General features: G+C 42.2%; 1 protein-coding gene and 1 long non-coding RNA gene across 2 annotated transcripts; one reads left to right on the plus strand and one right to left on the minus strand.

The window, feature by feature from the left end:
• Window positions 1–14480: 14480 nt before the first annotated feature.
• On the minus strand, window positions 14481–22775 carry LOC129763222 (uncharacterized). Its single transcript, XR_008740834.1, has 3 exons — window positions 22712–22775; window positions 22488–22649; window positions 14481–15151 (listed from the first exon to the last, which is right to left on the minus strand). It is a non-coding gene; the product is annotated as an uncharacterized LOC129763222 (long non-coding RNA).
• LOC129763221 (uncharacterized) lies at window positions 16670–22753 on the plus strand. The gene is made up of 2 exons (XM_055762104.1): window positions 16670–22532; window positions 22586–22753. The coding sequence occupies exon 1, from the start codon at window positions 16697–16699 to the stop codon at window positions 22310–22312; it is 5616 nt and encodes a 1871-aa protein (XP_055618079.1). The 5' UTR covers window positions 16670–16696; the 3' UTR covers window positions 22313–22532; window positions 22586–22753.
• Window positions 22776–25202: the final 2427 nt, after the last annotated feature.

A 25202-nucleotide genomic window follows, 5' to 3' on the forward strand; every position in this document is an offset into this window, starting at 1 on the left:
GAAGATTCCCTTGTGATTTGTACACTCTAGTGCCGATGCACGTGCAGTACCACTGTTGGACCGTCCAGAGCTAAGTAGACAGGGAAAGACATTCACGAATCGCTGCCCGTAAAAACCCCGTCCCGTTGTACCGCCCGGCGAGCTCCCCGTTACCCAACACCTAAATTCACCTAAGAATCGTGATAAGGTGCGGCACTAAGCGCTAAACTCCGTTACAAGCACTAGTTACCATAATTTGCCCTGAGCGAACATGAGAGAAAAATGTGAGCAGGGGGGGAGATGTGATATTGCATTGATCTTTTTTTACGCGGGTACCGCGTAAAAAAAACCGCGTTCATTGGAAAATCCGCGTAAAAAAACCTCATAAAAAACCTCGCAAAAAAAAATGCGTAAAAAACCTGGATGTATTCAAGTTGAGTTTCTTTTTATCGAAGAAGTTCTTCTGGAATAGTGAAACCCATGGAATTAGCTTCCACATTAGTTTTTGGACCCGCAGGTTTGGAGGTAGGATTTTTATGGTTTGAGGAGAATTTTCTCAAGAATACCTGGTTCAGATAGCTTATCATCAACACGAATGGACTTTAAGAAGTGCAACGAAGTACTTCACAATCATTCACTGCTGTTTTTGCATAAAATACAATGTGATAGTTGGGTAATTTGGCATCAATTCAAAAAATCCGGAAGGCCAGGGCATGGTTTCATCAATAGGGGCTTCTGATTCTTTACTGGTCAGCTCGTTTACCAGATCAAAACCCTATCAAGAACTTATGAGGAGTGATCGTACAAATAGTAGATGCAGCTTACAAGCAGTATGAGCGATTTGAAGAGCCTAAACGAGGAGTATCCTCTGCGTAGAACGAGATACACACTATAACATGGCACAGCTTGGTCGAAACCTCCCCGAATGGGTTATTTGAACTGATTGAGAAACTTTTCGGAATTCATGTTAAATTGACGTTAATCTTGTAAAGGAGTGAGAGTTTTTCCATCTGGTGCTATAGTTATGATTTTTAGTTTTTCAAATGTTTTGCGCCTGGACACAACAATAAAGTTCAAATGGCCAGTCTTATAAATGAAGATAGTTATTATATCCTACACTATATACTTCAATTCAACCAACTTCTTGTATATTTCTGGAAACTAAGAAATATTGAGTGGTCCTATAGTTGTGAAACGCAGTGTGGTATCAAGGCTACACTGAGAGGAATAGTTACTAAATACGACGAATTTTTTGGTAAATATTACCAATTCCCTAGTCATTTTTGACCCTACTAATTATTAGTACATTCTACCAAAACAAGACAGTGGTAGACACTAATTTCAACAAAACCACGGTTTGTAAATCCAATGTTGGCTCAATTTCAGGGCAATATCAATGAAGATTTTTTTTTCCAATTCGTTTATTTGTAAGGCTCAATCGCATAAGCTTTGCGGAGCCGCTAACTCAAGTTTTGTTTATACAAAAATTTCATCTTAAATCTATGTTTAGTAGGTTTCGACCGATTACTCGCGGTTTACTCGAGGTTAGTGTGGCAACAATTTTTGTGGGACGGGTCAGGTTAGGGATATGGATATGAGGTATCATTGTCTCAACCGAGGGTTGCCGCACGCACTGTAGCATTGTGCATAATGACCAGGGATAGCATCTGGTGTTCGACTAGCTGTCGAGGGTGGGCGACGGTGAGATGAGGGGACAAGACAAACAAACTAATAACGAAAAAGAAAAAAAAAACACAAAAGCATTATATTCTTATACTAGACCGTTTCACAAAAATATAGATCAACTGCATATAGCAGATGTCGCGAGTTCCCAACACGTCTCTAACAGGAACATAGGGTTGTCTTCCTTGGACTTCAAGGGCATTCAAAAGGTACTCTCTGGCTGCGTAATTATCCGTACATTGCCAAACTGCGTGATCGATGTCATCGTAACCGTTTCCACACCGACAGACATTGTTTTGAACAAGATTTATTCTGTGGAGGTGCACATCTAACGAGTAGTGGTTGGACATAAGTCTACTCATTACACGAATGAAGTCACGACTTACGTCCAAACCTTTGAACCACGCTCTCGAAGAAACATTTGGAATAATTGAATATAACCACCGCCCAAGACTTCCAGTGTCCCAATCGGTTTGCCAACTCAAGAGGGAACTCTGACGCAGTAATTGGAAAAATTCATCGTATGAAATCTGTCTATCAAACAATTCGCCTTCCTGGGCACCCACCTTTGCTAGAGTGTCCGCCTTCTCATTGCCAGGAATTGAGCAATGAGAGGGGACCCATACAAAGGTTATCTTATAAGATCTTTCGATCAGTGCACTCATCTGCAGCCTCACTTTTGTGAGGAAATAAGATGGGTGCCTACTAGTTCTCATCGACTGGAGAGCCTCAAGCGAACTGAGACTATCCGAGAAAATGAAGTAATGGTCTGCAGGCTTGTTGGAGATCATCCCCAATGCGAAGTCGATTGCTGCCAGCTCAGCAACATAAACGGAACAAGGTTCCTGCAGTTTACGGAAGGCGCTCGAATTTTCATTGAAAACACCGAAGCCAGTGGATCCATTGAGGCGAGACCCATCAGTGAAGTATCTTTTCATGCAATTGACTTTTGAGTACTTTCGGTTAAAAATACGGGGAATGTAAGTTGATCGAAGCTGATCTGAGATTCCAAGTATTGCTTGTTTCATCGACAGATCGTATTCAATTGAGGAACTGCTGATGGTGAAGTGAGCACGGTCTGGAGTAAACGATGGAAGACAAATATCTGACGAAATATAGTGGTGGTAAATTCTCATAAACCGAGATTGTATATTTAGATGAAGAATTTTTTCAAAGTTTTCAATCAAAAGTGTGTTCGTGACTCCGCATTTCACCAGTATTCTGAGAGAAAGTTCCCAGAATCGGTTCTGTAGAGGAGTTACTCCTGCCAGAACCTCGAGACTCATGTTATGCGTTGAGTGCATACAGCCAAGAGCTATACGCAGACAATGATATTGAATTCGTTCCAGTTTTAGAAGGTGACTTTTAGCTGCTGAGAGAAAGCAGAAAGAGCCATACTCCAGAATGGATAGAATAGTTGTTTTATAAAGTGTTATGAGATCTCCCGGATTAGCTCCCCACCACGTGCCGCAAATCGAGCGGAGGAAGTTGACCCTCTTTTGACATTTTTGCTTCAAATACGTAATGTGGGTATTCCAAGTGCATTTTGAATCAAACCAGACACCAAGGTACTTGAAAGTCAATGATTGGGTAATGCTTCTGCCCAAAAGCTTATGTTTCAATCTACGAAAAGCTTTGAAAGCATCAGATTTTTTCAAATACAATTTTGTGCATTCATCGTCCCAGCCAGGAGTGGCAGGTTTTCTTTTAAACGGAGCACTTGGAACTTTTCTTTTTTGTGCTTCCTGTGAGCTTTTATACATCAAATCGACAAAGAATCGATATTCTTCCAATGGTGGAAGTATATCTATTGATTCGACACCGATTGTTACCGCCGTTGCAAATTTTTGCCAGTCGATGTTCCTTGTTAGATCAAATGGAACTCGAGATGGTTCAGTGGATTGCGGGCTACACTTGATTGATATACTGATTGGCAAGTGATCGCTACCATGGGGATCATTGATGACCTTCCATTGACAATCTAATGATAACGAGCTTGAACAAAAAGAAAGGTCGAGACGACTTTCTCAAGCCGGAGGTTTTGGAATTCGTGTCGCTTCACCAGTGTTCAAGATAGTCAAGTTGAAATCGTCACATAAATCGTAAAAAATAGCCGCTCTGGCGTCATCATAAGGATCACCCCACCCAGTACCATGAGAGTTCATATCACCCAGAATTAGAACTGGGGATGAGAGAATCGAGACTAGATTCCAAAGATGACTACGGCTAATGTTAGTATTTGGAGGAACGTATACTGACGCTATGCAAAGTTCTTTATTCTTTGCAGTTATTTGACACGCGACAATTTCGACGTCTACATGGGACTCCCCCAGGGCTCATGTTTAAGCCCCCTTTTGTACAACTTCTACGTAAGCGACATTGACAATTGCCTTACACAAAATTGCAGCCTAAGACAACTTGCAGATGATGGAGTGGTGTCTGTCGTAGGATCAAACGAATCCGACCTGCAAGAATCCTTACAAGATACTTTGAACAATTTTTCAACCTGGGCCATTGGGCTAGGGATCGAGTTCTCCACGGAGAAAACAGAGATGGTGGTTTTTTCTAGGAAGCATAAACCAGCAAAACCAAAGCTTCAACTTTTGGGTAAACCGATCACTCATGCTATGTCATTCAAGTCTGGTCTTGGGGTCTGGTTCGACTCTAAATGTACTTGGGGGGGCCCATATTAGGTATCTGAGTAAAAAATGTCAACAAAGAATAAACTTTCTCCGTACAATTACCAGCACCTGGTGGGGAGCCCATCCTGAAGATCTTATAATGTTGTATCGAACAACTATTCTCTCAGTGATGGAGTATGGCAGTTTCTGTTTTCAATCAGCTGCCAAAACACACCTCATTAAACTCGAGCGAATTCAGTATCTTTGTCTCCGTATTGCGTTGGGATGTATGCCCTCAACGCATACCATGAGCCTCGAGGTTTTGGCAGGCCTACTCCCACTAAAAGATCGCTTCAATTTATTATCTCTTCGGTTCCTCATCCGGTGTAAGGTTATGAACCCATTGGTGATCGGAAATTATGAGCAGCTGATCGAGCTAAATTTTCATTCTGGATTCATGAGCTCATATCATGAATTCGTCTCCATGCAGGTTAATCCTTCTTCGTATATTCCCAACCGTGTTTGTTTTCCTGACTACATCAATTCCTCTGTGCATTTTGATCTGTCCATGAAGCAGGATATCCATGGAACATCAGACTATCTTCGATCGAGGATCGTTCCAACGATCTTCGATGCAAAGTATGGGGATATCAATTGTGATAATATGTACTTTACTGATGGGTCCTCTATGAATGAGTCCACAGGATTTGGAGTGTTCAACGAATTTTTTAGCACCTCACACAGTCTTCAGAATCCTTGCTCAGTGTATATTGCTGAATTGGCAGCGATACACTGGGCGCTGGACAGCGTCGCCTCACGACCTGTTGAACACTATTACATTGTAACGGATAGTCTTAGCTCTGTCGAAGCTATCCGTTCAGTGAGGCCGGAAAAGCACTCGCCGTACTTCCTTGAGAGAATACGAGAAATTTTGAGTGCTTTAACCAGACGCTGTTATGTCATTACTTTGTCTGGGTCCCTTCACATTGCTCAATTCCGGGTAATGAGAGGGCTGACTCATTAGCAAAGGTAGGTGCAATTGAAGGCGATATTTATCAGCGTCAAATCGCCTTCAATGAATTTTATTCTTTAGTCCGCAAAAATACCATAGTTAACTGGCAACGCAAATGGAACGAAGATGAATTGGGCCGGTGGCTCCACTCGATTATCCCTAAGGTTAGCCTCAAACCATGGTTCAAAAGTCTGGACTTGAGTCGGGACTTTATTCGCACCTTCTCCCGACTCATGTCCAATCACTGTTCGTTAGATGCGCTACTCTTTCGTATTAATCTTGCCGACAACAATCTTTGTGTTTGTGGCCAAGGTTACCACGACATCGAGCACGTTGTTTGGTCGTGCGAGCTGTATCTTGTCGCCAGATCGAATTTAGTAGTCACCCTTCGGGCCCGAGGAAGGCAGCCCATGATGCCGGTGAGAGACGTGTTGGCTCGGTTAGACCTTGATTACATGTCCCAAATATATGTATTCCTTAAAGCTATCGATCTTCGTGTGTGATTGTCCTTACATCCTTAGTTTTTCCTTTTCCTTTTCCTTTGTGAGAGATCGGATCCCTTCTTAAGAATAAGATGAAATGTAAATACATATTAGATATAAGATAGGCTTAAGAATTTAGTGTGATGAGTGTGATTGAGAGTGTGATTGAGAGTGTGAGTGTGATCATTGTCAATATATCCTCATATCCCCTCCTTTTTCTGAAGAAAATATGTCACCCTTCTAAACTCGAGTCGACCGCGAGTAATCGGTTTCCTATATTATTAACATTAGAATTAAGGAAAAATGTTTATATACTAGTAACAATACAGTAAGGAGTTCGGCTCCTTTAAACCTATATAACTGAGCCTGTAAAAATAAACGATTTAAATAAATAATTTCGACGTCTGATAGAGCTGGGAGAGGAATTTTATAGAAAGAGTAGCACTTTTTGATCCCCAAAAGTACTCCTCCATAAGAATCATTTCTATCCAGGCGAATAATGTTAAAATCGTGGAAGTTGAGTTCAGTGTCAGAAGAAAGCCATGTTTCAGAGAGGGCAAATATATCACAATCATAATTTTGAAGTAAAAATTTGAACGAATCTAGTTTTGGCACTAGACTACGGCAGTTCCATCGTAGCACATTGATCATATCTTCTACTACGCTAGGGGAATTATCCATCGAATGATATGATTGATGCAAGGAGGGACCATGAAGCAGTCAATTGCTTAAGATAAGACTTTAAAGATGGAAGCAAGGCAGAAATAAAGCTTTTGAGGGGGTCTTGAATTTTTAACGTGTTTAGTATGAGGTCCACAATGTCCAAAAAAGCTATCAATCCTCGATTAGACGCGAATTTTCTACGAGAAGTTCGAGGAGCAGCGTTTTTATTTCTCTCTTCTCTGGGTAATGACGTAAAATCCTTGCTGCAACCAGGAACTGGCTGAGAAGGAGCCTTCGGATTCGTTTTTTTATTACTATTACCCTTGGAATTAGACAATCTTCCGAGGGTCACTTTAGGTTTCTTACGGTGCACCGTTGGTGAAGAGAGCTTTCTTTTTGATGATTCATCCTTTATTGAAGATTCTGGTGCAGCCGTAGTATGACCCTCATCAGAATCAGAGTCCGATTCTTGAGATGACAAAACCGAAAATTGGTTTTCATCTTGAGCGGCTGATGCGGTCTTTAGCATTTCAGCATAAGTCCGCTTGGAGCGTCCAGCGATAGAACGCTTCACTTTATCGGAGTGCTGTTTGTACCTCGGGCACTCCTGTAGAGGGTGAGGATCCTCGCCACAGTGGATACATTTTTCCACTGTTTGTGTGCAAGAATCCTCACTATGTTTCTCGCCACATTTACCGCAACGAAATTTGTTGCCGCAGTGGCTAAACGAGTGTCCCAACTTTTTACAGTTGGTACAATTATAAACCCGTGGTACAAACAGGCGCACTGGGAAAAAAATATTTTCTACTTTCACATAGTTTGGGAGAACAGAACCTGCGAAAGTAATCCGAAAAGAGTGCGAGGGCTTATAAACTTTTTTGTTTTCTTCCAAAGATGCTGAATGCAGGTTTCTAACATCCAGGATCTTTACAAGATCACCTATCATCGAGTTTTTGAAAAAACCCGAAGCTTTTTTCAATTCATCGACACTCAGACTCGCGTCGGTTACTACGCCTTCTATCTTCACCTCTCGAGAAGGGATGTAGATGTGATATTCCCTGTTAAAAACTTCGTGGTCAACAATCTTGTTGGCCACATCAAAAGTCAGTGCTTCTACACGCAGTTTATCCGGTCTCTTTATGTATCGAGACGCCCGAAAATTGACGCAGCAAATCTCTTGAAATATCAAGAGTTCTCAACGATTTTCCCTTGGGCCGAAAGAAAACAACCCATGGTCCCTTTGAGGTCGATTGATAATAGCGCAACAATGGCATCGGTAGATGTCATAACGGTTGCGCAAACGGTGCGCAACCGTCTATGAAAAAAAAAACACACACACAGACGCACGCGCGCTCAAAAACTCAACTTAAAACTAACTTAGACTAATAATTAACTTAAATTTAAGAAAAATATATAAATATATATATCTAAAAAAAAAAAAATTCTTCCAAAAAAAAAACAAAATACTAATTTGCGATGTCCGAACAACCTTGAACACCCCTATTCGAAGCTATACAACGCCGCACGCTACGAGGTAAACACAATAGCGTGACGGCAAAAGTTGTTGTTGATTATACTTCTCTATGATGAAATCGATGCCGCTGGAACCAATTCACAGATCGCCGGTCCGGCGTTGCCGGAGAGGTGCTGCTTCCTCGCTGTTCCGGGTATTAACGGCACTTATCTTGCCACGAACGGTCAAAGAAAAAAAAACCAAAGGCACTTTGGCGGAGGGGGAAAAAAAACTTCACCAGCTTCGATTTGTAGCAGAGACGCGAACAATAAGCGTCCGTCTCTTTCAACTATCGATTGAAGAATGATCAATGAAGATGTTGGCCCTCATATGTAAAGGGATAATAACAGTAATAACGATATTTGTCGAAAAATAAATTTTCAATTCGAAAGTTGTGTTCAAATAATTTTAATCTTATTAATATTCTAATATTAATATTCACACAAACCTTTGCAGTTTTTCGTTTTCGTAGAAGTTTGTTGTGAGCGGCAGTTGGGCCATCAGCGCTTTCCATATACCCACTTATTAATCTACGTAGTCGGACGGGACATCGAAACATAAGGCTAAGGTTACTTTGGATAGGAGTACGCACGAAAATTTGATTGTACGAATAGAAACAAACAATTTTGTTCGATAGAAGCTGACGAATACGAACGAAGCAAGGGGGAAGCAATGTAACCACACCAATACAACTCAATGTGGTTGTTTAGCTTCACTATTGCATACAATTCGTACGACCAATTTTCCGCATCCAGTGTCACTAGTGATCCCCGATTTTTGAAATTAATCGTTCATCCACTAATCGAATACTTTTAAGCAGTTTCTTTTTCGATCGATTATCCAAATAATCGATTAATCGATTAATCGTCACACTGAGAGAAATAATTAGTTAGACTAATATTTCTCATTTGTTAGAAAGCCATCTGGAATCAAAAAAGTGTTCATTACGTCTGAAAATCAATTATTACCTTTTACGCTCCCCTAAACTCGTAAACGAAGCTCATCTCGCATCGACGGCATTGAGCTTCTTTTAGGAGTTTAGGAGAGCGTCAAAGATAATTATTGATTTTCAGGATAAAACTGCAGCGGCTGTACGGTTTTTTTTGCTCTGGGTTTGAATCGATTAATCGATGTAAATTATTCGTTCGCTTCGATTATTGGTTGTGCAGTATTCGTTCGATTAATAATCGATTTCTGTAGGAAGTATTCGATTAATCGATTAATCGAACGATTATCGGGGATCACTAAGTGTCACCGCCGCCTAATTCCTCGATAATGTATGTCGTACGCTCTCCGCTCTCATTGATGTGGCTTACGTTGTAAAACCGCGAGCAACACGTGGAATAGTGGTATTTCTACAAAATAAAATAATATTTATGAATCGACAGAAACAAAATGTTTACCTCCAAATCGCTCCACTTCCACTAAAGAAATGACGAATGCACACACACAGTTGCTAAGCATAAAAATACTCAAGGTTACTATTGCTATGAAGTAAAATGTACGAAACGTTGGTAGGGATGTACATTGAATTTGATATCAGTTTTACAAGACTTTGGTAATATGTACAAAAAATGTGTACATTTTACCAATGTTTCGATTACTAAAGATTTGGTAACTGCATTTACTAATGTTTTCCTCCAGTGTACAAATCAACGTAATGTTTTGCTGTGTCGATACAGTAATCGTTATTATTTTTTTGGATTCATCTGCTCGGAGCATGAAATTGCTATAAGAATATTTCGAAGTCGTTTAATCAATTCTAAATCCACGATAGTTATTTCGGAACTTTCGAAAGTTCGCGAAAAACCTACGGATTTGATTTGTCAATGATGAGACCCATTTTAGTTCTGAACCTTTTCTACATGTGAGAATTCCATTGATTGGTATTGTGAGCTGAAATTTTTGTGAGCTGAATTTGTTGTTACCAGGCTTTTTTTTATGGGTTCGAACCCAGATTTTCGCCAGCACTTGAATCCTAGCCGATATGAAATATGAATCATGCATTCAAATGTACAGATACATAATCAGTTTCTGTGATAGCGAATTTTTTGTCCAACGATTTAGAAGAGCTGAATATATTAGGGTTTATAGAACACTGTACACTGCGTTTCCTAACTATAGAACCACTTCATATTTCTGAGTTTCCTGAGGTATGTAAGCAGTCTGTTAAGTTGAAGTATATAGTATAGAATACAATAACTATCTTCATCTATAAGACTGGTCATTTGAGCTTTATTGTTGGGTTCAAGCGCGAAACATTCAAAAACTAAAATTCCAGTGTTTCATAACTATAGAACCAGATGGAAAAACTCTCACTCCTTTACTCCTTTTACTCCTTTATTTCACATGAATTACAATAAGTTACTAATTCGTTGATCATCTTTTGTTCTCAATCAATTTAAATAACCCATTCCACCCCGGTTTCGACCAAGCTGCGCCATTTTGTAGTGCGTATTTCGTTCTACGCAGAGGATACTGCTCGTTTAAGCTCTTCAAATCATTCATACTGCTTGAAGAGAGCATCAACTATTCGTACGATCACTCCTCATAAGTTCTTGACAGGGTTTTGATCTGGTAAATAAGCTGGCCAGTTCAAAATCTGAAGCCCCTGTTCATTAAACCATGCCATGACTTTCCGGATTTAATGAATTGATGGTTAACATGGTGTTTTTGATGCAAAAACAGCAGTTAATGATCGTGAAGTACTTTATTGTACTTCTGACTCAGCATTCATGTTGATGAAAAGGTATCTGAACCAGTCCTTTTTGAAAATATTTTCATCAAACCATCAAACTGCCGGCTGAAAAGTTACGAGTTGAAAAATTACATGATATGTTCCGTAAGTCCTTCCAGTATGAAGGAATTCTATTCAAGTTGAATTTTTTCTTCAGAGAAGTTCTCTTTCAATAGTAAAACCTATGGGATTAGATTCCACATTGGTTTTTGTACAAAGAGAAAGTTCGGCACATTTTTCATTCTTTGATAAAGGCGAAAATACAAGCCAGATCGCTGAAATTATGAATGGTGTTCATGATGTCGATACTGTAAAAGAAAAATACGTGCAATTTATTTTATTTTATTTGGCAGACTTATCTCACTTCTTAACTAGGTGAACCTAGCCAGAATATTCACCTGGACTTCTGAATGCCGAAGGGGGGCTAGGCACTGCAGAATGCACGTATCTGCATGCTCGTGCTGTTTTTGTCCTGACCGAGGAATTGTCGGACAATCGCGCAGGTCCTAAGGATGACCGACTTTTGGATGCCGGCCCGATGTTCAACACCTTCAGTGCTTCTAGAAGTGTCTTCGGGATAGTTCCAGTTACAGAGAGAACGACCTGAACAATTCTTGGGACCTCCCTTAGCCCCCACAGTTCCTGGAGCTCCACGGCCAGTGGTCGGTACTTACAAATTTTGCGACCGATGGTCTCCTCCAGATTTTGGTTCAGCGGAATAGCGACATCGTTGATGGTGACTTTTCGGTCACTCTTGTCATACACCATAATATCTGGATGGTTGTGGTGGATCGAGAGGTCGGTCAAAACAATGCGATTTAAGTACAGCTTGAAACGGTCATTTTCCAGGACAGGTGCAGGCAGGTACCGAAAGTTTGGTACGTTGTCTTCCAATAGACCACATTGGAGCGAAAGTTGTCGATGGACAATGCGGGCCACGTTGTTGTGGCGCTCGGTGTAGGCTGCGTTGCTCAAATCGGGACAGCCTCCCACATGTGCTCTGTCCTGGATGGCTATCATGTCGGCTTCTATTACTGCAGAGAGTTTACCTCGCGTTAGCCACAGATTAGATGCGGCCTTGTCGACGTGTGGTCGGTCTAGTTGTTGGGTTGGGCACCATGTTCTGCCTCCTGCTTCCAAGCTGAAATCTTCTACTTCACTCTCTAGAGATTCCTGTTGAGTTGGTACTCCGTTTGCGCCAAGAGCAGAGCGCTGCATCCTCTGTCAGCGGCGCAGACGTTTTGGTTGGCGCGTTCTGCGAAGTACTCGCGCAGTTATCGTACCTGGGCAACACACAGTGCAGATATGTCGACAATTCCAAGTCCCCATTCTTTGCAAGGTAATGACACTCTCTCCAGTACCTATTGAGGATGGTGCATTCCTGTTTAAATGCTTTCCTCATCCTTTTCTCAAGGTCTTCTAGGTCAGTTTTGCTCCGCTTGACTACTCCAAAACTGAAGGTCAGCAGGGGAACCGCGAAAGTGTTGATTGCGCGTAGCTTGTCCCTACGTTAAGGAAACTCCTTAGGGCACAGTTCACTCGACTCAAGAACTTGTCTCGCAGCTCCGTCTTGATATCAGAGTAGCTAATCCTGGTCAGCTGTCGAAATCCAAGATATTTATAGGATTAACTACGAACCATGTCTCTTTTAAACTCGCCGTTATAGACCTCGTAGCCACCGGATACGGTGAGTTGTCCTTTCAGCAGACTTCAGCACTTGTCGAGGCCGAACTCCATGCAGATGTCCCTGTTTATTTCTTCGGCAACACGGAAAGCTACACCTACACACCAGCGTAGACCTTGAGATCGTCCATGTGTCACATCTTCGTGGGCGCCGTCACCATACCTTATTTTATAGCCATGACCGTTTCTCTTGAGCGTCCTACTGAGGGGGTTCAATGCCAGGCAAAACCAAAGAGGGCTGAAAGAGTCACCTTGGAATATCCCCCTCTTTATCTGCAGCGTTCTAGACTGCAACACATTTTCCCCATCACTGAGGTGGAGAGACTTACTCCTCTGCCTCATCGCTTGCTGCGGGAACCTAACGACGGCGGGATCAATTTTATAGATCTCCAATACCCGGACGAGAAACAAGTAAGGTATGGAGTCATAAGCCTTCTTCTAGTATAAAGCGTTTTTTCCGTGATGCAATTTGTGATGTGACACACCCTTTATATATGCCATACATAAGTTCTGCTGGTTATATCTCTGAACATCCGATTTTGTTCTTAGCGCTTTGCAGAGTCAGGGTAACGTTTCAGCCGTTTTGTTAGGACGCTCAATTGGTCGGTGTTAAGTCAGACCGGACTATGTGACATTTTTATGACTCCGAGAAAAACGAACTTGAAGTTTAGTGCTCTGCAATTTTCAAAGCATTTAATTTTTTTGTTCAATATTGTTCTCAGAAATGTTAGCTACTCTCTGACAATACTTTGACGTCTAATAATTGTAAAAAAACATCAAGTATCATGCGAGAAAAAGCAGTTATTTGGCTGCCTATACGTACATGGTCCACTCTGACTGAACCAAATGAAACATTTTTTAAGACTTGGTTCACTATGACTGAACAATTTCGAAATATTTCACATTCAATTAACAGTTTTGAGTCAAATAGTGTCATTCTGTTATGAAAATTAGAGCGAGAAAGGGTGTGAGTTTGAAACTGCATAAACATTCAACTGCGTTCAGCATAATAGTCTCTGCCATCTATTACAGGCATGAATAAAGGGTGTGTCACATCAAATTGCATCACGGAAAAAACGCTGTAGAAATTCGCCCAGTAGACCGATCCTTTTGAAAATTTTAGACAGTAAAATAAAAACTATTAAACAACTTTTGGCATTTTTTTTTTATTCATACTTCGAGCCCAAGCCCGTATGCTCGCACCTTCCTCTTTACCCCGTCCTTAAGGTTCTGTACAACGTCAGGTTGTAGTTTTTTTTGAACAGAAATCCATTTTCTCTTGAAGTCCGCCTCCGATTTGACAACTTTTGGGTTCTTCCGGAGCCTGCTTCATAATCGCCCAATATTTCTCTATTGGGCGAAGCTCCGGCGCGTTGGGCGGGTTCATTTCCTTTGGCACGAAGGTGACCCCGTTGGCTTCGTACCACTCCAACACGTCCTTTGAATAGTGGCACGAAGCGAGATCCGGCCAGAAGATGGTCGGGCCCTCGTGCTGCTTCAATAGTGGTAGTAAGCGCTTCTGTAGGCACTCCTTAAGGTAAACCTGCCCGTTTACCGTGCCGGTCATCACGAAGGGGGCGCTCCGCTTTCCGCAAGAGCAGATCGCTTGCCACCCCATGTACTTTTTGGCAAACTTGGATAGTTTCTGCTTGCGAATCTCCTCCGGAACGCTGAATTTGTCCTCTGCGGAGAAGAACAACAGGCCCGGCAGCTGACGAAAGTCCGCTTTGACGAAAGTTTCGTCGTCCATTACCAGGCAATGCGGCTTCGTCAGCATTTTGGTGTACAGCTTCCGGGCTCGCGTCTTCCCCACCATGTTTTGCCTTTCGTCGCGGTTAGGAGCCTTCTGAACCTTGTATGTACGCAGGCCCTCCCGCTGCTTGGTCCGCTGGACGAATGAACTTGACAAATTCAGCTTATTGGCGACATCCCAGACCGAACTTCTCGGATCACGTCTAAACTGCTTAACTACGCGCTTGTGATCTTTTTCACTGACGGAGCATCCATTTTTGCCGTTCTTCACCTTCCGGTCGATGGTTAGGTTCTCGAAGTATCGTTTTAGTACTGTTACAACCACTGGGCACTAACGACGGTCGGCTTACCGATGTGATGCGAGGAACCTTGCGCCGAAATGTCAACTGATTCAATGACTGACAGATGCGGACAGAGAGAGAGAGGAATTGTTATATTAAAAAGTGACATGCAAAATAAGAAACGTGCTTACTAAATCTAAAGTTATCTTTCCTAAAATTATATGCGATATCTTCTTAAAACTAGCTTACAATAACCTTATCCTATTGATTATATTTAAACCTACTGCTGAACATTGAAATTGCTATACAACTAGCATAAACTGAATTATGTAAGTAAAACCTAAAATCAACCATTCTTCACTTCACTAATTATCTGAATTAGTCAGCACATTCATTATCGCGGTCGCAGGATTTGACCATTGTTCGGTGCACTTGATGGGCTGAAACTAATTTTGTAAGTCTTGAAATATGATGCTGTTTGTTCATTTCAAATAAAAATATTATTTACAGTTTGAGCTGATTAAACCAAAACGAGCTGCTACAAAATTTAGTTGTTCTACTGTATATCCGAACAAATCTCAAAAAAATTATAACGAGATGACTGGAGAATGCAAGAAGTGCCACGGTCCGGACAATGACCAAATGGTAGCCTGTGATGAGTGTTCCAGTTGGTACCATTTCGCGTGTGTGGGTGAGTCCCCAGGGGTAGCGAAACGCCCATTCTGCTGCTCCGAATGCACGGAAGCTAGAAAGAAGAAAAACAAAAAGACAAGCAAAGTTGATTCAGCGAAGCTGTTGGAACCCAGAGATAAAAAAGCGGTATCATTAACTGGAGCTTCATCGAGCAAAAGCGTCACATCTAAAATACATGCTAGTGAGACTTGTCAAAAGAAAACGGCTAAGGACCGTATCGTTATTTATGGGTACGCCTTAGAGTCTCCGTCTGAAAAAGACTATAGCTTGTTTTGACAGCTGTTTATTTTTCTCCTGTTGTTGACACAGTTAGCATTGTTAAAAGATCGTTTTTTTCCTAAAAGTGCAATCATGAGAGGGCTAACAGAAGAAAAACGAAAATCCATTGTGACCAGATACTGCTCCGAAACAGGAATATCAATGAGAAAATTGGCGAAGGCGGAAGGAGTAAGCGTCCATGCGGTCCAAAACGCTATCAAGCGATTTGGTATGTATAATACATTGAAGGATCTACCCGGTCGCGGCTGAAAACCTGGGCCATCCAAGCCAAACTTGGATAAAAAGATTTGCAGGCAATTTGAAAGAAAAAAGGAATTATCGATACGGGATTGCGCAAAAAAGTGTGGAACATCAATCGGTATGGTTCAACGTGCCAAAGAACGTAACTCACTGAAGGCATATAGAAAGCAAAAATGTCCCAAACGCAGCCAAATTCAGGCAAGTTCCGTGAAAACCCGTGCCCGTAAGCTTTACGATGGGATTTTAAGCAAACGCGAACTGTGCATCGTCATGGATGATGAAACCTACGTCAAACTGGACTACAAAACTCTTCCTGGGGCACAGTTTTACACTGTAAAGCAAGGAACAGATGTCCCGAACGCGGAGAAGTCAATTTTTTGCGAAAAATTCGGTAAGAAAGTGCTGGTTTGGCAAGCTGTTTGTCAATGTGGCATGAAATCATCTCCTTTCTTCACTCTCGGGAATATGAATGGTGAAATTTACCGGAAAGAATGTCTCCAAAAGCGTGTGTTACCGCTCATCCGAAAGCACACTGGTCCGACACTATTTTGGCCTGATTTGGCATCATGCCACTATGCACGTTTGACCTTGGATTGGTATCGCGAGAATAATGTCGATTTTGTGGAAAAGGAGATGAATCCTCCAAATTGTCCGCAAATAAGACCTATTGAAAAATTTTGGGCTTTGATGAAGGGACGACTGCGGAAGAAGGACAAGGCAGCCGATGACCTTGAGCAGTTCAAAAAGGATTGGATAAATGTGAGCAAACAAGTCGATGAGACGGTTGTCCAGAACCTAATGAGGGACATCAAGAAGCAGGTGCGATCATTGGCGCGAAAATCAGAATCTTGATTATTTTTTACTGTTACTGCTTTCTTTCATTCATAAGATACAATATTTTGATATCAGAACTGAAAAATAAATGCAATATTTGAAATAAAGCTGTGTTTTGAGCGTACCCATAATTAACGATACGGTCCTTAAACAGTCAAAACCCTTGGAGGAAAGTGATGCAAAATCCGTCGTAACCCATTCCAGTCGTACATCGCGATCACGATTGGAACTGGAATTTAATCGTATGGCGGAAGAGTTAGTTTTGCGAGAAAAGCAGCTACAGGATGAGAAAGCGATTAAGGATAAAAAGTTGGAAATCGATCGTTTCTTCCTTCAAAAGAAGTTGGCACAAGAAAAGGAGCTGAGAGAGAAGGAACTCGCTCAGGAGAAAGAACTACTTGAGCAGCAATTGAAGGACCATATCGAATTTCGAGACCGTCAACGCCTGCTGCGTGAAAGGTTTCAGAAAGAAAAATATGAAATTTTATCAGCCAATTTGGACGAGGAAGGGGCGGTTGGAGGCGATATTGGAGATACTCTACCGGGCGAAGATGAGGAACAAGATAATGAGCATAAGGTTCAAGACTGGTTAAATAAAGAAGGAAACCAGAAAATTCATAAGCGACATCCAAAGGTTCCTGAAGTGCCTTCCGTTGTTACGTCAAACCGAACCAAAGAATCATCCAAGATTTCGTGCAAAAGACGGGATGATTCAAGCAGTGACTCGTTGGAAGCAAGCAACTCGGAGGGAGAACAATTCGATCGTGAGTCTGACCACAGTAAAATCCCTGGCAGACATTATGGACCAACTAAGGCACAACGAGCAGCCCGCCAAATTCTTTCAAAAAGGCTTCCCATATTCACCGGAAAATTAGAGGAGTGGCCGCTGTTTTACAGCAGTTTTGTCAATTCTACAGAAGCGTGTGGATTTTCACACATTGAGAATTTAGTACGCTTGCAGGAATGCCTGAAAGGGCCCGCACTTGAGGCTGTTCGTAGTAGGCTGCTGCTACCACAGGCCGTACCTCGAGTTATTGAGACGCTCCGCATGCTATATGGACGTCCTGAGCAATTGATCCATACGCTCCTGAACAAGGTACGGAAAACAGATTCGCCGAGAGCGGATCGTTTGGAAACGTTTATTCCGTTCGGAATCGCAGTACAAGAACTTTGCGATTATTTGGAGGCTGCACGGTTCCATGATCACCTCGTTAACCCTCTGCTCATCCAAGAGCTGGTGGACAAACTCCCAGCACCCACTAAGCGAGAGTGGGTGCAGTTCAAACGTTTTGAAAAGCCTGTCACACTGCGCACATTTGCTCAGTTTACATCAAAATTAGTCGCCGAAGCTAGTGAAGTCACACTCGTAATGGATACAAAAACAAAATCCGCCAAGGGGAGAGGAAATGAAAAAGGATTTGTAAGCACGCATTCAGGTGAGCAAAGCGTGCCTTCTGTTAAACGTAGTAGCCAATGCCGAATATGTCAGAAGGGTGACCACCGGGTGCGAAATTGTGAAGATTACCGTCGTCTAAATCTAGCAGAACGTGTGAGGATCATGAATCAACAGAAGCTTTGTGAACGATGCTTAAACGAACATGAGGGTTGGTGCAGATTTAAAATTACTTGTAACGTCGGCGAATGTCGGCAGCACCACCATCCTCTGGTTCATCGAGAACGATCGTCTGGTTCATCGAATCACCATCCTGCTTTGGCACCGACTAATGGAATCAACTGTGCACATGTCAACACTTCAGTATCAATCATCTTCAGAATCGTTCCAGTTACATTATTCAATGGAACGAGGTCTTTGAACACGCTTGCATATTTGGACGAAGGATCATCACTTACTCTTATTGAGCAAAGCCTCATTCGTGATTTGAGAGCCAGTGGAATATCGCAACCTTTGAAACTTCGTTGGACCGGGAATATTGTTCGTCAAGAGCCCAACTCAGAATGTGTATCTTTGGAGATTAGTGGGTTGGACAAAGGTCAACGGTTTGACTTAAAGGAGGCGCATACCGTGGAGAGATTATGCCTACCCAAACAAAAAATCAACCTCCGTGAGATTATACGCCAACATCATCATTTGAACGGTGTGGATACAGCCGACCTAACTGGAGCTCAACCCAAACTCCTAATTGGACTAGATAATGCCTACCTACTAGCACCTTTGGAGTCCCGTGTAGGAAATCCAGATGAACCGATTGGCGTTAGATCGCATCTGGGATGGTCGGTCTATGGACCTAGGCAAACCACGACGTCAGATGCATATATCGGACATCATGATGAATGTTCCAATGAGGACCTGCATAAGCTGATGCGCAAATATTTCATGATCGAAGAACAGGAGGGAACAGTTCATCAACTTCCTGAATCTGATGTAGACCGCCGAGCTAGAGAAATCATGCAGAAGACGACTATTAAACTGGACGGTTTCTACGAAACGGGCCTAGTTTGGAGGTTGGACGATTTTTCATTCCCAGATAGTCTCCCGATGGCATTACAGCGACTTCGAAGCTTGGAACGCCGTCTGAATAAAAATCCGACATTAGACCAACGAGTTCGACAGCAGATCCAAGAATACCAGGACAAAAAATACATTCACAAGGTGACCGCCGAGGAATTAGCTAACGCGAATCCAGCTCGAGTGTGGTATTTACCCATCAATGTCGTTTTGAATCCCAAAAAACCGGATAAAGTACGATTGGTTTGGGACGCAGCTGCACAAGTGCAAGGAGTGTCTTTAAATTCCATGTTACTTGCTGGCCCTGATTTGTTGGTTCCACTGCCTGCAGTTCTTCAACCATTCAGGGAGCGAGAAGTCGGTTTCGGAGGTGATCTGAAAGAGATGTTTCACCGGTACAAAATTCGTGATGCCGACAAGCAAGCTCAGCGCTTCGTGTTCCGCACCAACCGCGAAGGACAACCGGAGATCTTCATCATGGATGTTGGAACGTTTGGCGCTTCTTGCTCCCCAGCATCGGCTCAATACATCAAGAACCACAACGCCTCCCAATACGCGGAACATTTTCCAGAGGCATCTCGTGCTATCATTCGTCAGCATTATGTTGATGATTACCTCGACAGTGCTGACACCGTCGAGGAGGCTGTGGAGCGCGCTAGACAGGTCCGATTTATTCATTCGCAAGCGGGGTTTATTGTCCATAAGTGGATTTCGAATTCACAAGTATTTCTCGAAGAAATTGGAGAACGTGAGTCGGTCGACAAGGTATCTCTCCATCTAGACGAAGAAGCTGTGGAACGTGTTCTAGGGCTTATCTGGTGGCCCAAGGAAGATGTCTTCATGTTCTCAACCGCTGTACGAGAAAATCTATCCCCGTATCTACTTGCTTCGGATAGACCAACGAAGAGAATAGCGCTCAGTTGCATTATGAGCCTTTTCGACCCTTTGGGCTTGCTAGCACCCTTCACCCTACATGGAAAAATATTATTACAGGATCTGTGGAGGAGCGGCTGCGGATGGGACCAGCATATTAATGACGATTGCTTCGAAAAATGGACGTGGTGGAGAAAGTCACTCTCAGGAGTTGAGAAGCTGAAGATACCTCGATGCTATTTAAAAGGAGCTCCACCGTCAGCTTACGATACCGTACAACTTCACGTTTTCTGTGACGCCAGCTCACAAGCATATGGTTGCGCTGCATACTTCCGTTTAGAAACACGTTTTGGGATCGTTTGCAGTTTGGTGATGGCTAAAACCAAAGTAGCTCCCCTGAAGCAACTTTCAATTCCTCGAATGGAGCTTCAGGCAGCTGTTCTTGGGGCTCGATTGTCGAATACGGTTGTTGCAAACCATAAAATAAAAATCTCGAAACGCATACTCTGGTCGGATTCTAAAACTGTGCTATCCTGGATTCAGTCCGATCAAAGGAGATATAAACCTTTCGTCGGATTCAGGATTGGAGAAATTCTGCAAGAAACATCCGTTGACGAATGGCGGTACATACGAACAAAGATGAACATTGCAGATATAATTACCAAAAAACGGAAAGAAAGTACTTTAACCTCAGACGGAGCGTGGTTTCGTGGACCGAAAATATTGTACTCACCAGAAGCAAACTGGACAACAATAAACGAATTATCACCAGATACACCAGAGGAGCTACGCGCATGTCATCTGTTCCACGGAGCAGAACTGAGTTTGGGATCAATTATCGATGTCACTCGTATATCTCGGTGGAACGTACTGCTTAGAACAGTAGCATGCGTCCTTCGATTCATCTCCAACTGCAGATTGAAACAGCTGGGGAAACCGCTTGAAGCTGTACCAACCACTGAAAATGTCAGTAAATTTATACGACGAACTGAAAGTTCTATCATCATGCCCCTGAAGCAGGAAGAATATGAGGTTGCCGAAAATATCCTGTGGAAATTAGCCCAACGCGATGTATTTGGAGACGAAATCACAACGCTGCTTCGGAATCAACAGTCACCAAAAGAGGACTGGATGACGATTGAGAAGAAGAGTACCTTATTTAAACTTGGTCCCTTCTTAGACGAACATCAGGTTCTACGAGTGGATGGACGCTTAAGTGAGGCTGAACATATTCCGTACGATACACGATTTCCAATAATTCTGCCCAAAGACCACCCAGTGACCAATCGCTTATTGGAACATTATCACCAACTTTTTGGTCACGCTTATAAGGATACAGTTGTCGCCGAGATACGTCGACGATTCTACATTCCCAAAATACGAACGTGCGTTGCGAAGATCATTGGGAGTTGCCAATCGTGTAAAGTAAGGAAGACTAAACCGCAAACACCTAGGATGGCACCACTCCCTGTTGAGAGAATAACACCATTCGTACGACCCTTCAGCTATGTAGGGATTGATTATTTTGGCCCTATTGAGGTGGTGGTTGGTAGGCATCTGGAAAAAAGGTGGATAGTCCTCTTCACATGTTTTTCAGTACGCGCAGTTCATTTAGAAGTGGCATACAAGCTAGATACTGCATCGTGCATAATGGCTATTCGACGATTTGTGCTACGGCGAGGACCTCCAATCACCATCTTTTCAGATAACGGGTCTAACCTCAAGGCGGCCAACAAGGAGCTCCAAGAGCAGATAAAACGAATAGATTTGGCCTCCGCGAACGTGTTCACCAACGCTCGTACAAGTTGGAGATTCTCGCCACCCTCTGCGCCTAACATGGGGGGCGTTTGGGAGCGCATGGTGCGCTCCGTTAAGCAGGTGATGTCGGAACTGAACGTCGGAAGAAGGATGAACGATGAGATTTTGTTGACAGTGATTGCTGAGGCAGAGGAAATAGTCAACTCGAGACCTCTAGTGTATACGTCTCAGGACTCGGAGTCTGCAGAAACACTTACACCCAACAGTTACCTCAGAGGAATTACGTCGTGCTTACAAAATCCTGCCATCCCTCCAACGGACCAAGCGGAAGCTCTTCGGAACTCGTACAAGCGCTCGCAGTTCATTGCTGATGGACTCTGGGAAAGATGGATCAAGGAATATTTGCCTACTCTGAACTATCGCAGTAAGTGGTTAGAAGAGCATAAACCCTTAGAACCAGGGGATCTCGTATTCATCGTTGACGATCATGGAAGGAATGGATGGATACGCGGTAAAATTGAAACAGTCATCATCGGTAAAGACAAACGGATCAGGCAGGCTATGGTACGTACAGCACAAGGTCTATATCGTCGTCCAGTGAACAAGCTGGCAGTGATTGAGGTGGCATCTTCTTGTAAATCTGTTCCTGAAGCTAGTTCCGGACAAGGTTTACGGGCCGGGGAACTGTTACAACCACTGGGCACTAACGACGGTCGGCTTACCGATGTGATGCGAGGAACCTTGCGCCGAAATGTCAACTGATTCAATGACTGACAGATGCGGACAGAGAGAGAGAGGAATTGTTATATTAAAAAGTGACATGCAAAATAAGAAACGTGCTTACTAAATCTAAAGTTATCTTTCCTAAAATTATATGCGATATCTTCTTAAAACTAGCTTACAATAACCTTATCCTATTGATTATATTTAAACCTACTGCTGAACATTGAAATTGCTATACAACTAGCATAAACTGAATTATGTAAGTAAAACCTAAAATCAACCATTCTTCACTTCACTAATTATCTGAATTAGTCAGCACATTCATTATCGCGGTCGCAGGATTTGACCATTGTTCGGTGCACTTGATGGGCTGAAACTAATTTTGTAAGTCTTGAAATATGATGCTGTTTGTTCATTTCAAATAAAAATATTATTTACAGTTTGAGCTGATTAAACCAAAACGAGCTGCTACAAAATTTAGTTGTTCTACTGTATATCCGAACAAGTACTCTACTGACCGTGGATTGGACGATTCCCAGCATCTTACCGATGTCCCGATGTAACAACTCCGGATTCTCGAAATGAGTGCGCAGGATTAATTCACGACGCTCTTTTTCGTTCGACGACATTTTTCCAAATTTATGAAAAATTGACAGTGAAGCATGGCCAACGTGATCTATACACTGTTATCTGATTATAAGCGAAAGCTGAAGATATAATTCCTAAAAATTAAATTTCTACAGCGTTTTTTCCGTGATGCAATTTGATGTGACACACCCTTTATGATTGCACGGGAAATATGTTAAGGCATAAACTTCCCATTTTCAATCATCTTAGACAATATTCGTCAATAAAATCGTCAAATTCGAATTCATTGTCATCGCTTCAGTCTAAATCGCACTTTAAAATAGTACATTTTGCGATCATTCACACTGAAGACCATTATTTTTCACTGATCCGTTCAGATAGAGTGGACGAAGTTTATTTTTTAATATACTCAGAATGTGCACATTTTTCACTAACGGGTTCAAGTCCATTTCGAGAAAAAGTGTTGTTGGTTTGAATTCGGCGCTTGAAAATTGTTTAAATTCAATATACAAAAGATTGGTACATGTTCCACTCTGGGGCTGATTCTGATACGCGAATGAGAAGTGACAGCTCGCAAAAATTGCCTCACTCAATTTCCGAAGGCGACTGCGGTGAGATTTTTATCTTGAATGAACATGAATGAATCTCATGAACACTCACTCAATTCTCGTGGCCGATTGCAGTGGAAAAACATGCCATTTTGTGACTTTTGAAGTCGTATCTTCATTTGTTATCGACTAGTACCAGCAATGGTAAAAAAATAGGATTAGGCATTTCCAAAGGATTTGAACGATTTCTAAAGGGCGAACACGAAATTATTGCGACACATTCAACAGGGCATAACTTTTTTACCATTGGGTAAAAATCAACCAAAATTTGCACACTTTCTCATTGATGTGTATTGTCTAAATGCTGTCAAACTCGAAGTCGTGTTTTTCGATTCAACGAAAATGGAGGTGAACCAACGCGAGTCGAGAGAACAAATTCTTTCCTAACACCTGGATATTCCTGGCCTGTCGCACCGGCAGTTGGGAAAAATGTTGAACATTCACCATTCAACCGTCTCCAGAGTGTTGAAGCGGTTCCAGGAGCGATTGATGTTGGACCACGGCAAAGGAGCTGGAAGAAAACCGGGACCGGAGAACAAAAAGACGGAGGGAAAGGTGAAGCGGATGATTAAAGCAAATCCCAACTCTCAAGCCGTGATTTGGCTAAAAAGATCGGCATGTCGCAGAACTACGTCCAGAATGCAAAGAAGAGAGCTGGACTACATACATACAAGGTACAGAACTTCCACAAACCGCGATGAGCGGCAACAATCGACGGCTAAAACTCGGGCACGGAAGCTCTACGAGAAGATGCTGACAAAATATGGCTGCTGTGTGATGGACGACGAATCGTATATAAAAGCCGATTTTAAGCAAATTCTAGCAACTAGAGGCGAATGAACTTTCGCGGATCGTTAGACAATTCTTCCGTTCACATATTTTGGTAGTCCTAGGCATCATATCAAACGTAAAAGGACGTTCATCAAATTTATTTAATAAATCATCAAATAAAGGACGTTCATCAAATTTCATTCGTTCGATAACTCGCAAGTAGATCGGATAGGTTTTCGAAACGATCCAACAAAGGTGTTTTTTTCCACATCGAATCAGACTGTGTTTTTTTTCATCGGTTGCGCTTGCGAGTAGAGCGAAGCTCAAAGTGGTGCGCGACCGAGACGCAGAGGATACAATTCAGACAGATTTATCACACACGCCACACAGCAGCGGCAAGTATAAGTTTATTTTTCTTTTGTCCTCCTATCATTCCTTCTACCATCTGTGCTTGATTTACACCATTGTTCATCTTTGTGTTTACCAAATCGGCAAACGTTGGCATTAGGGGTGTCTATTTTTTCTTGGTTACATTACCGTTGAAATTTTATTGGAACTTTTTTTCATTTTAGAATTTTATATAAATAAAATAAATTAATATAAATATTATCCGCAGCATAACCTTATAATATTTTTTTTTACTTATTCATTTTGATAATTATTATATTCTGTTCATATCGAACAGTTGGCCGATTTTTCTAATATGGCTGAGGGCGGAAAGGACCCCCCGTTGACGCAATTGAATATTTCTGATACCGAACCTCCTCCTGAAGAGCAGGAGGATGAAGCAGAAATTGAGGTAGAAAATTCTGTTTACGAAGTTGATAGTTCCGAAGATGAGGAAATCGACGAGAAACAGGATTTTCGTCCTAAAGAATACCCTGAAGGCTCCAAAGGCCCATTCATTGTGTACTTTAAACGAAAATCCAAACCTCTCAATGTCATTCGTATCTCGAAGGAAC

Source organism: Toxorhynchites rutilus, chromosome 1 (assembly GCF_029784135.1).
Source record: "Toxorhynchites rutilus septentrionalis strain SRP chromosome 1, ASM2978413v1, whole genome shotgun sequence".
NCBI lineage: Eukaryota > Metazoa > Arthropoda > Insecta > Diptera > Culicidae > Toxorhynchites > Toxorhynchites rutilus.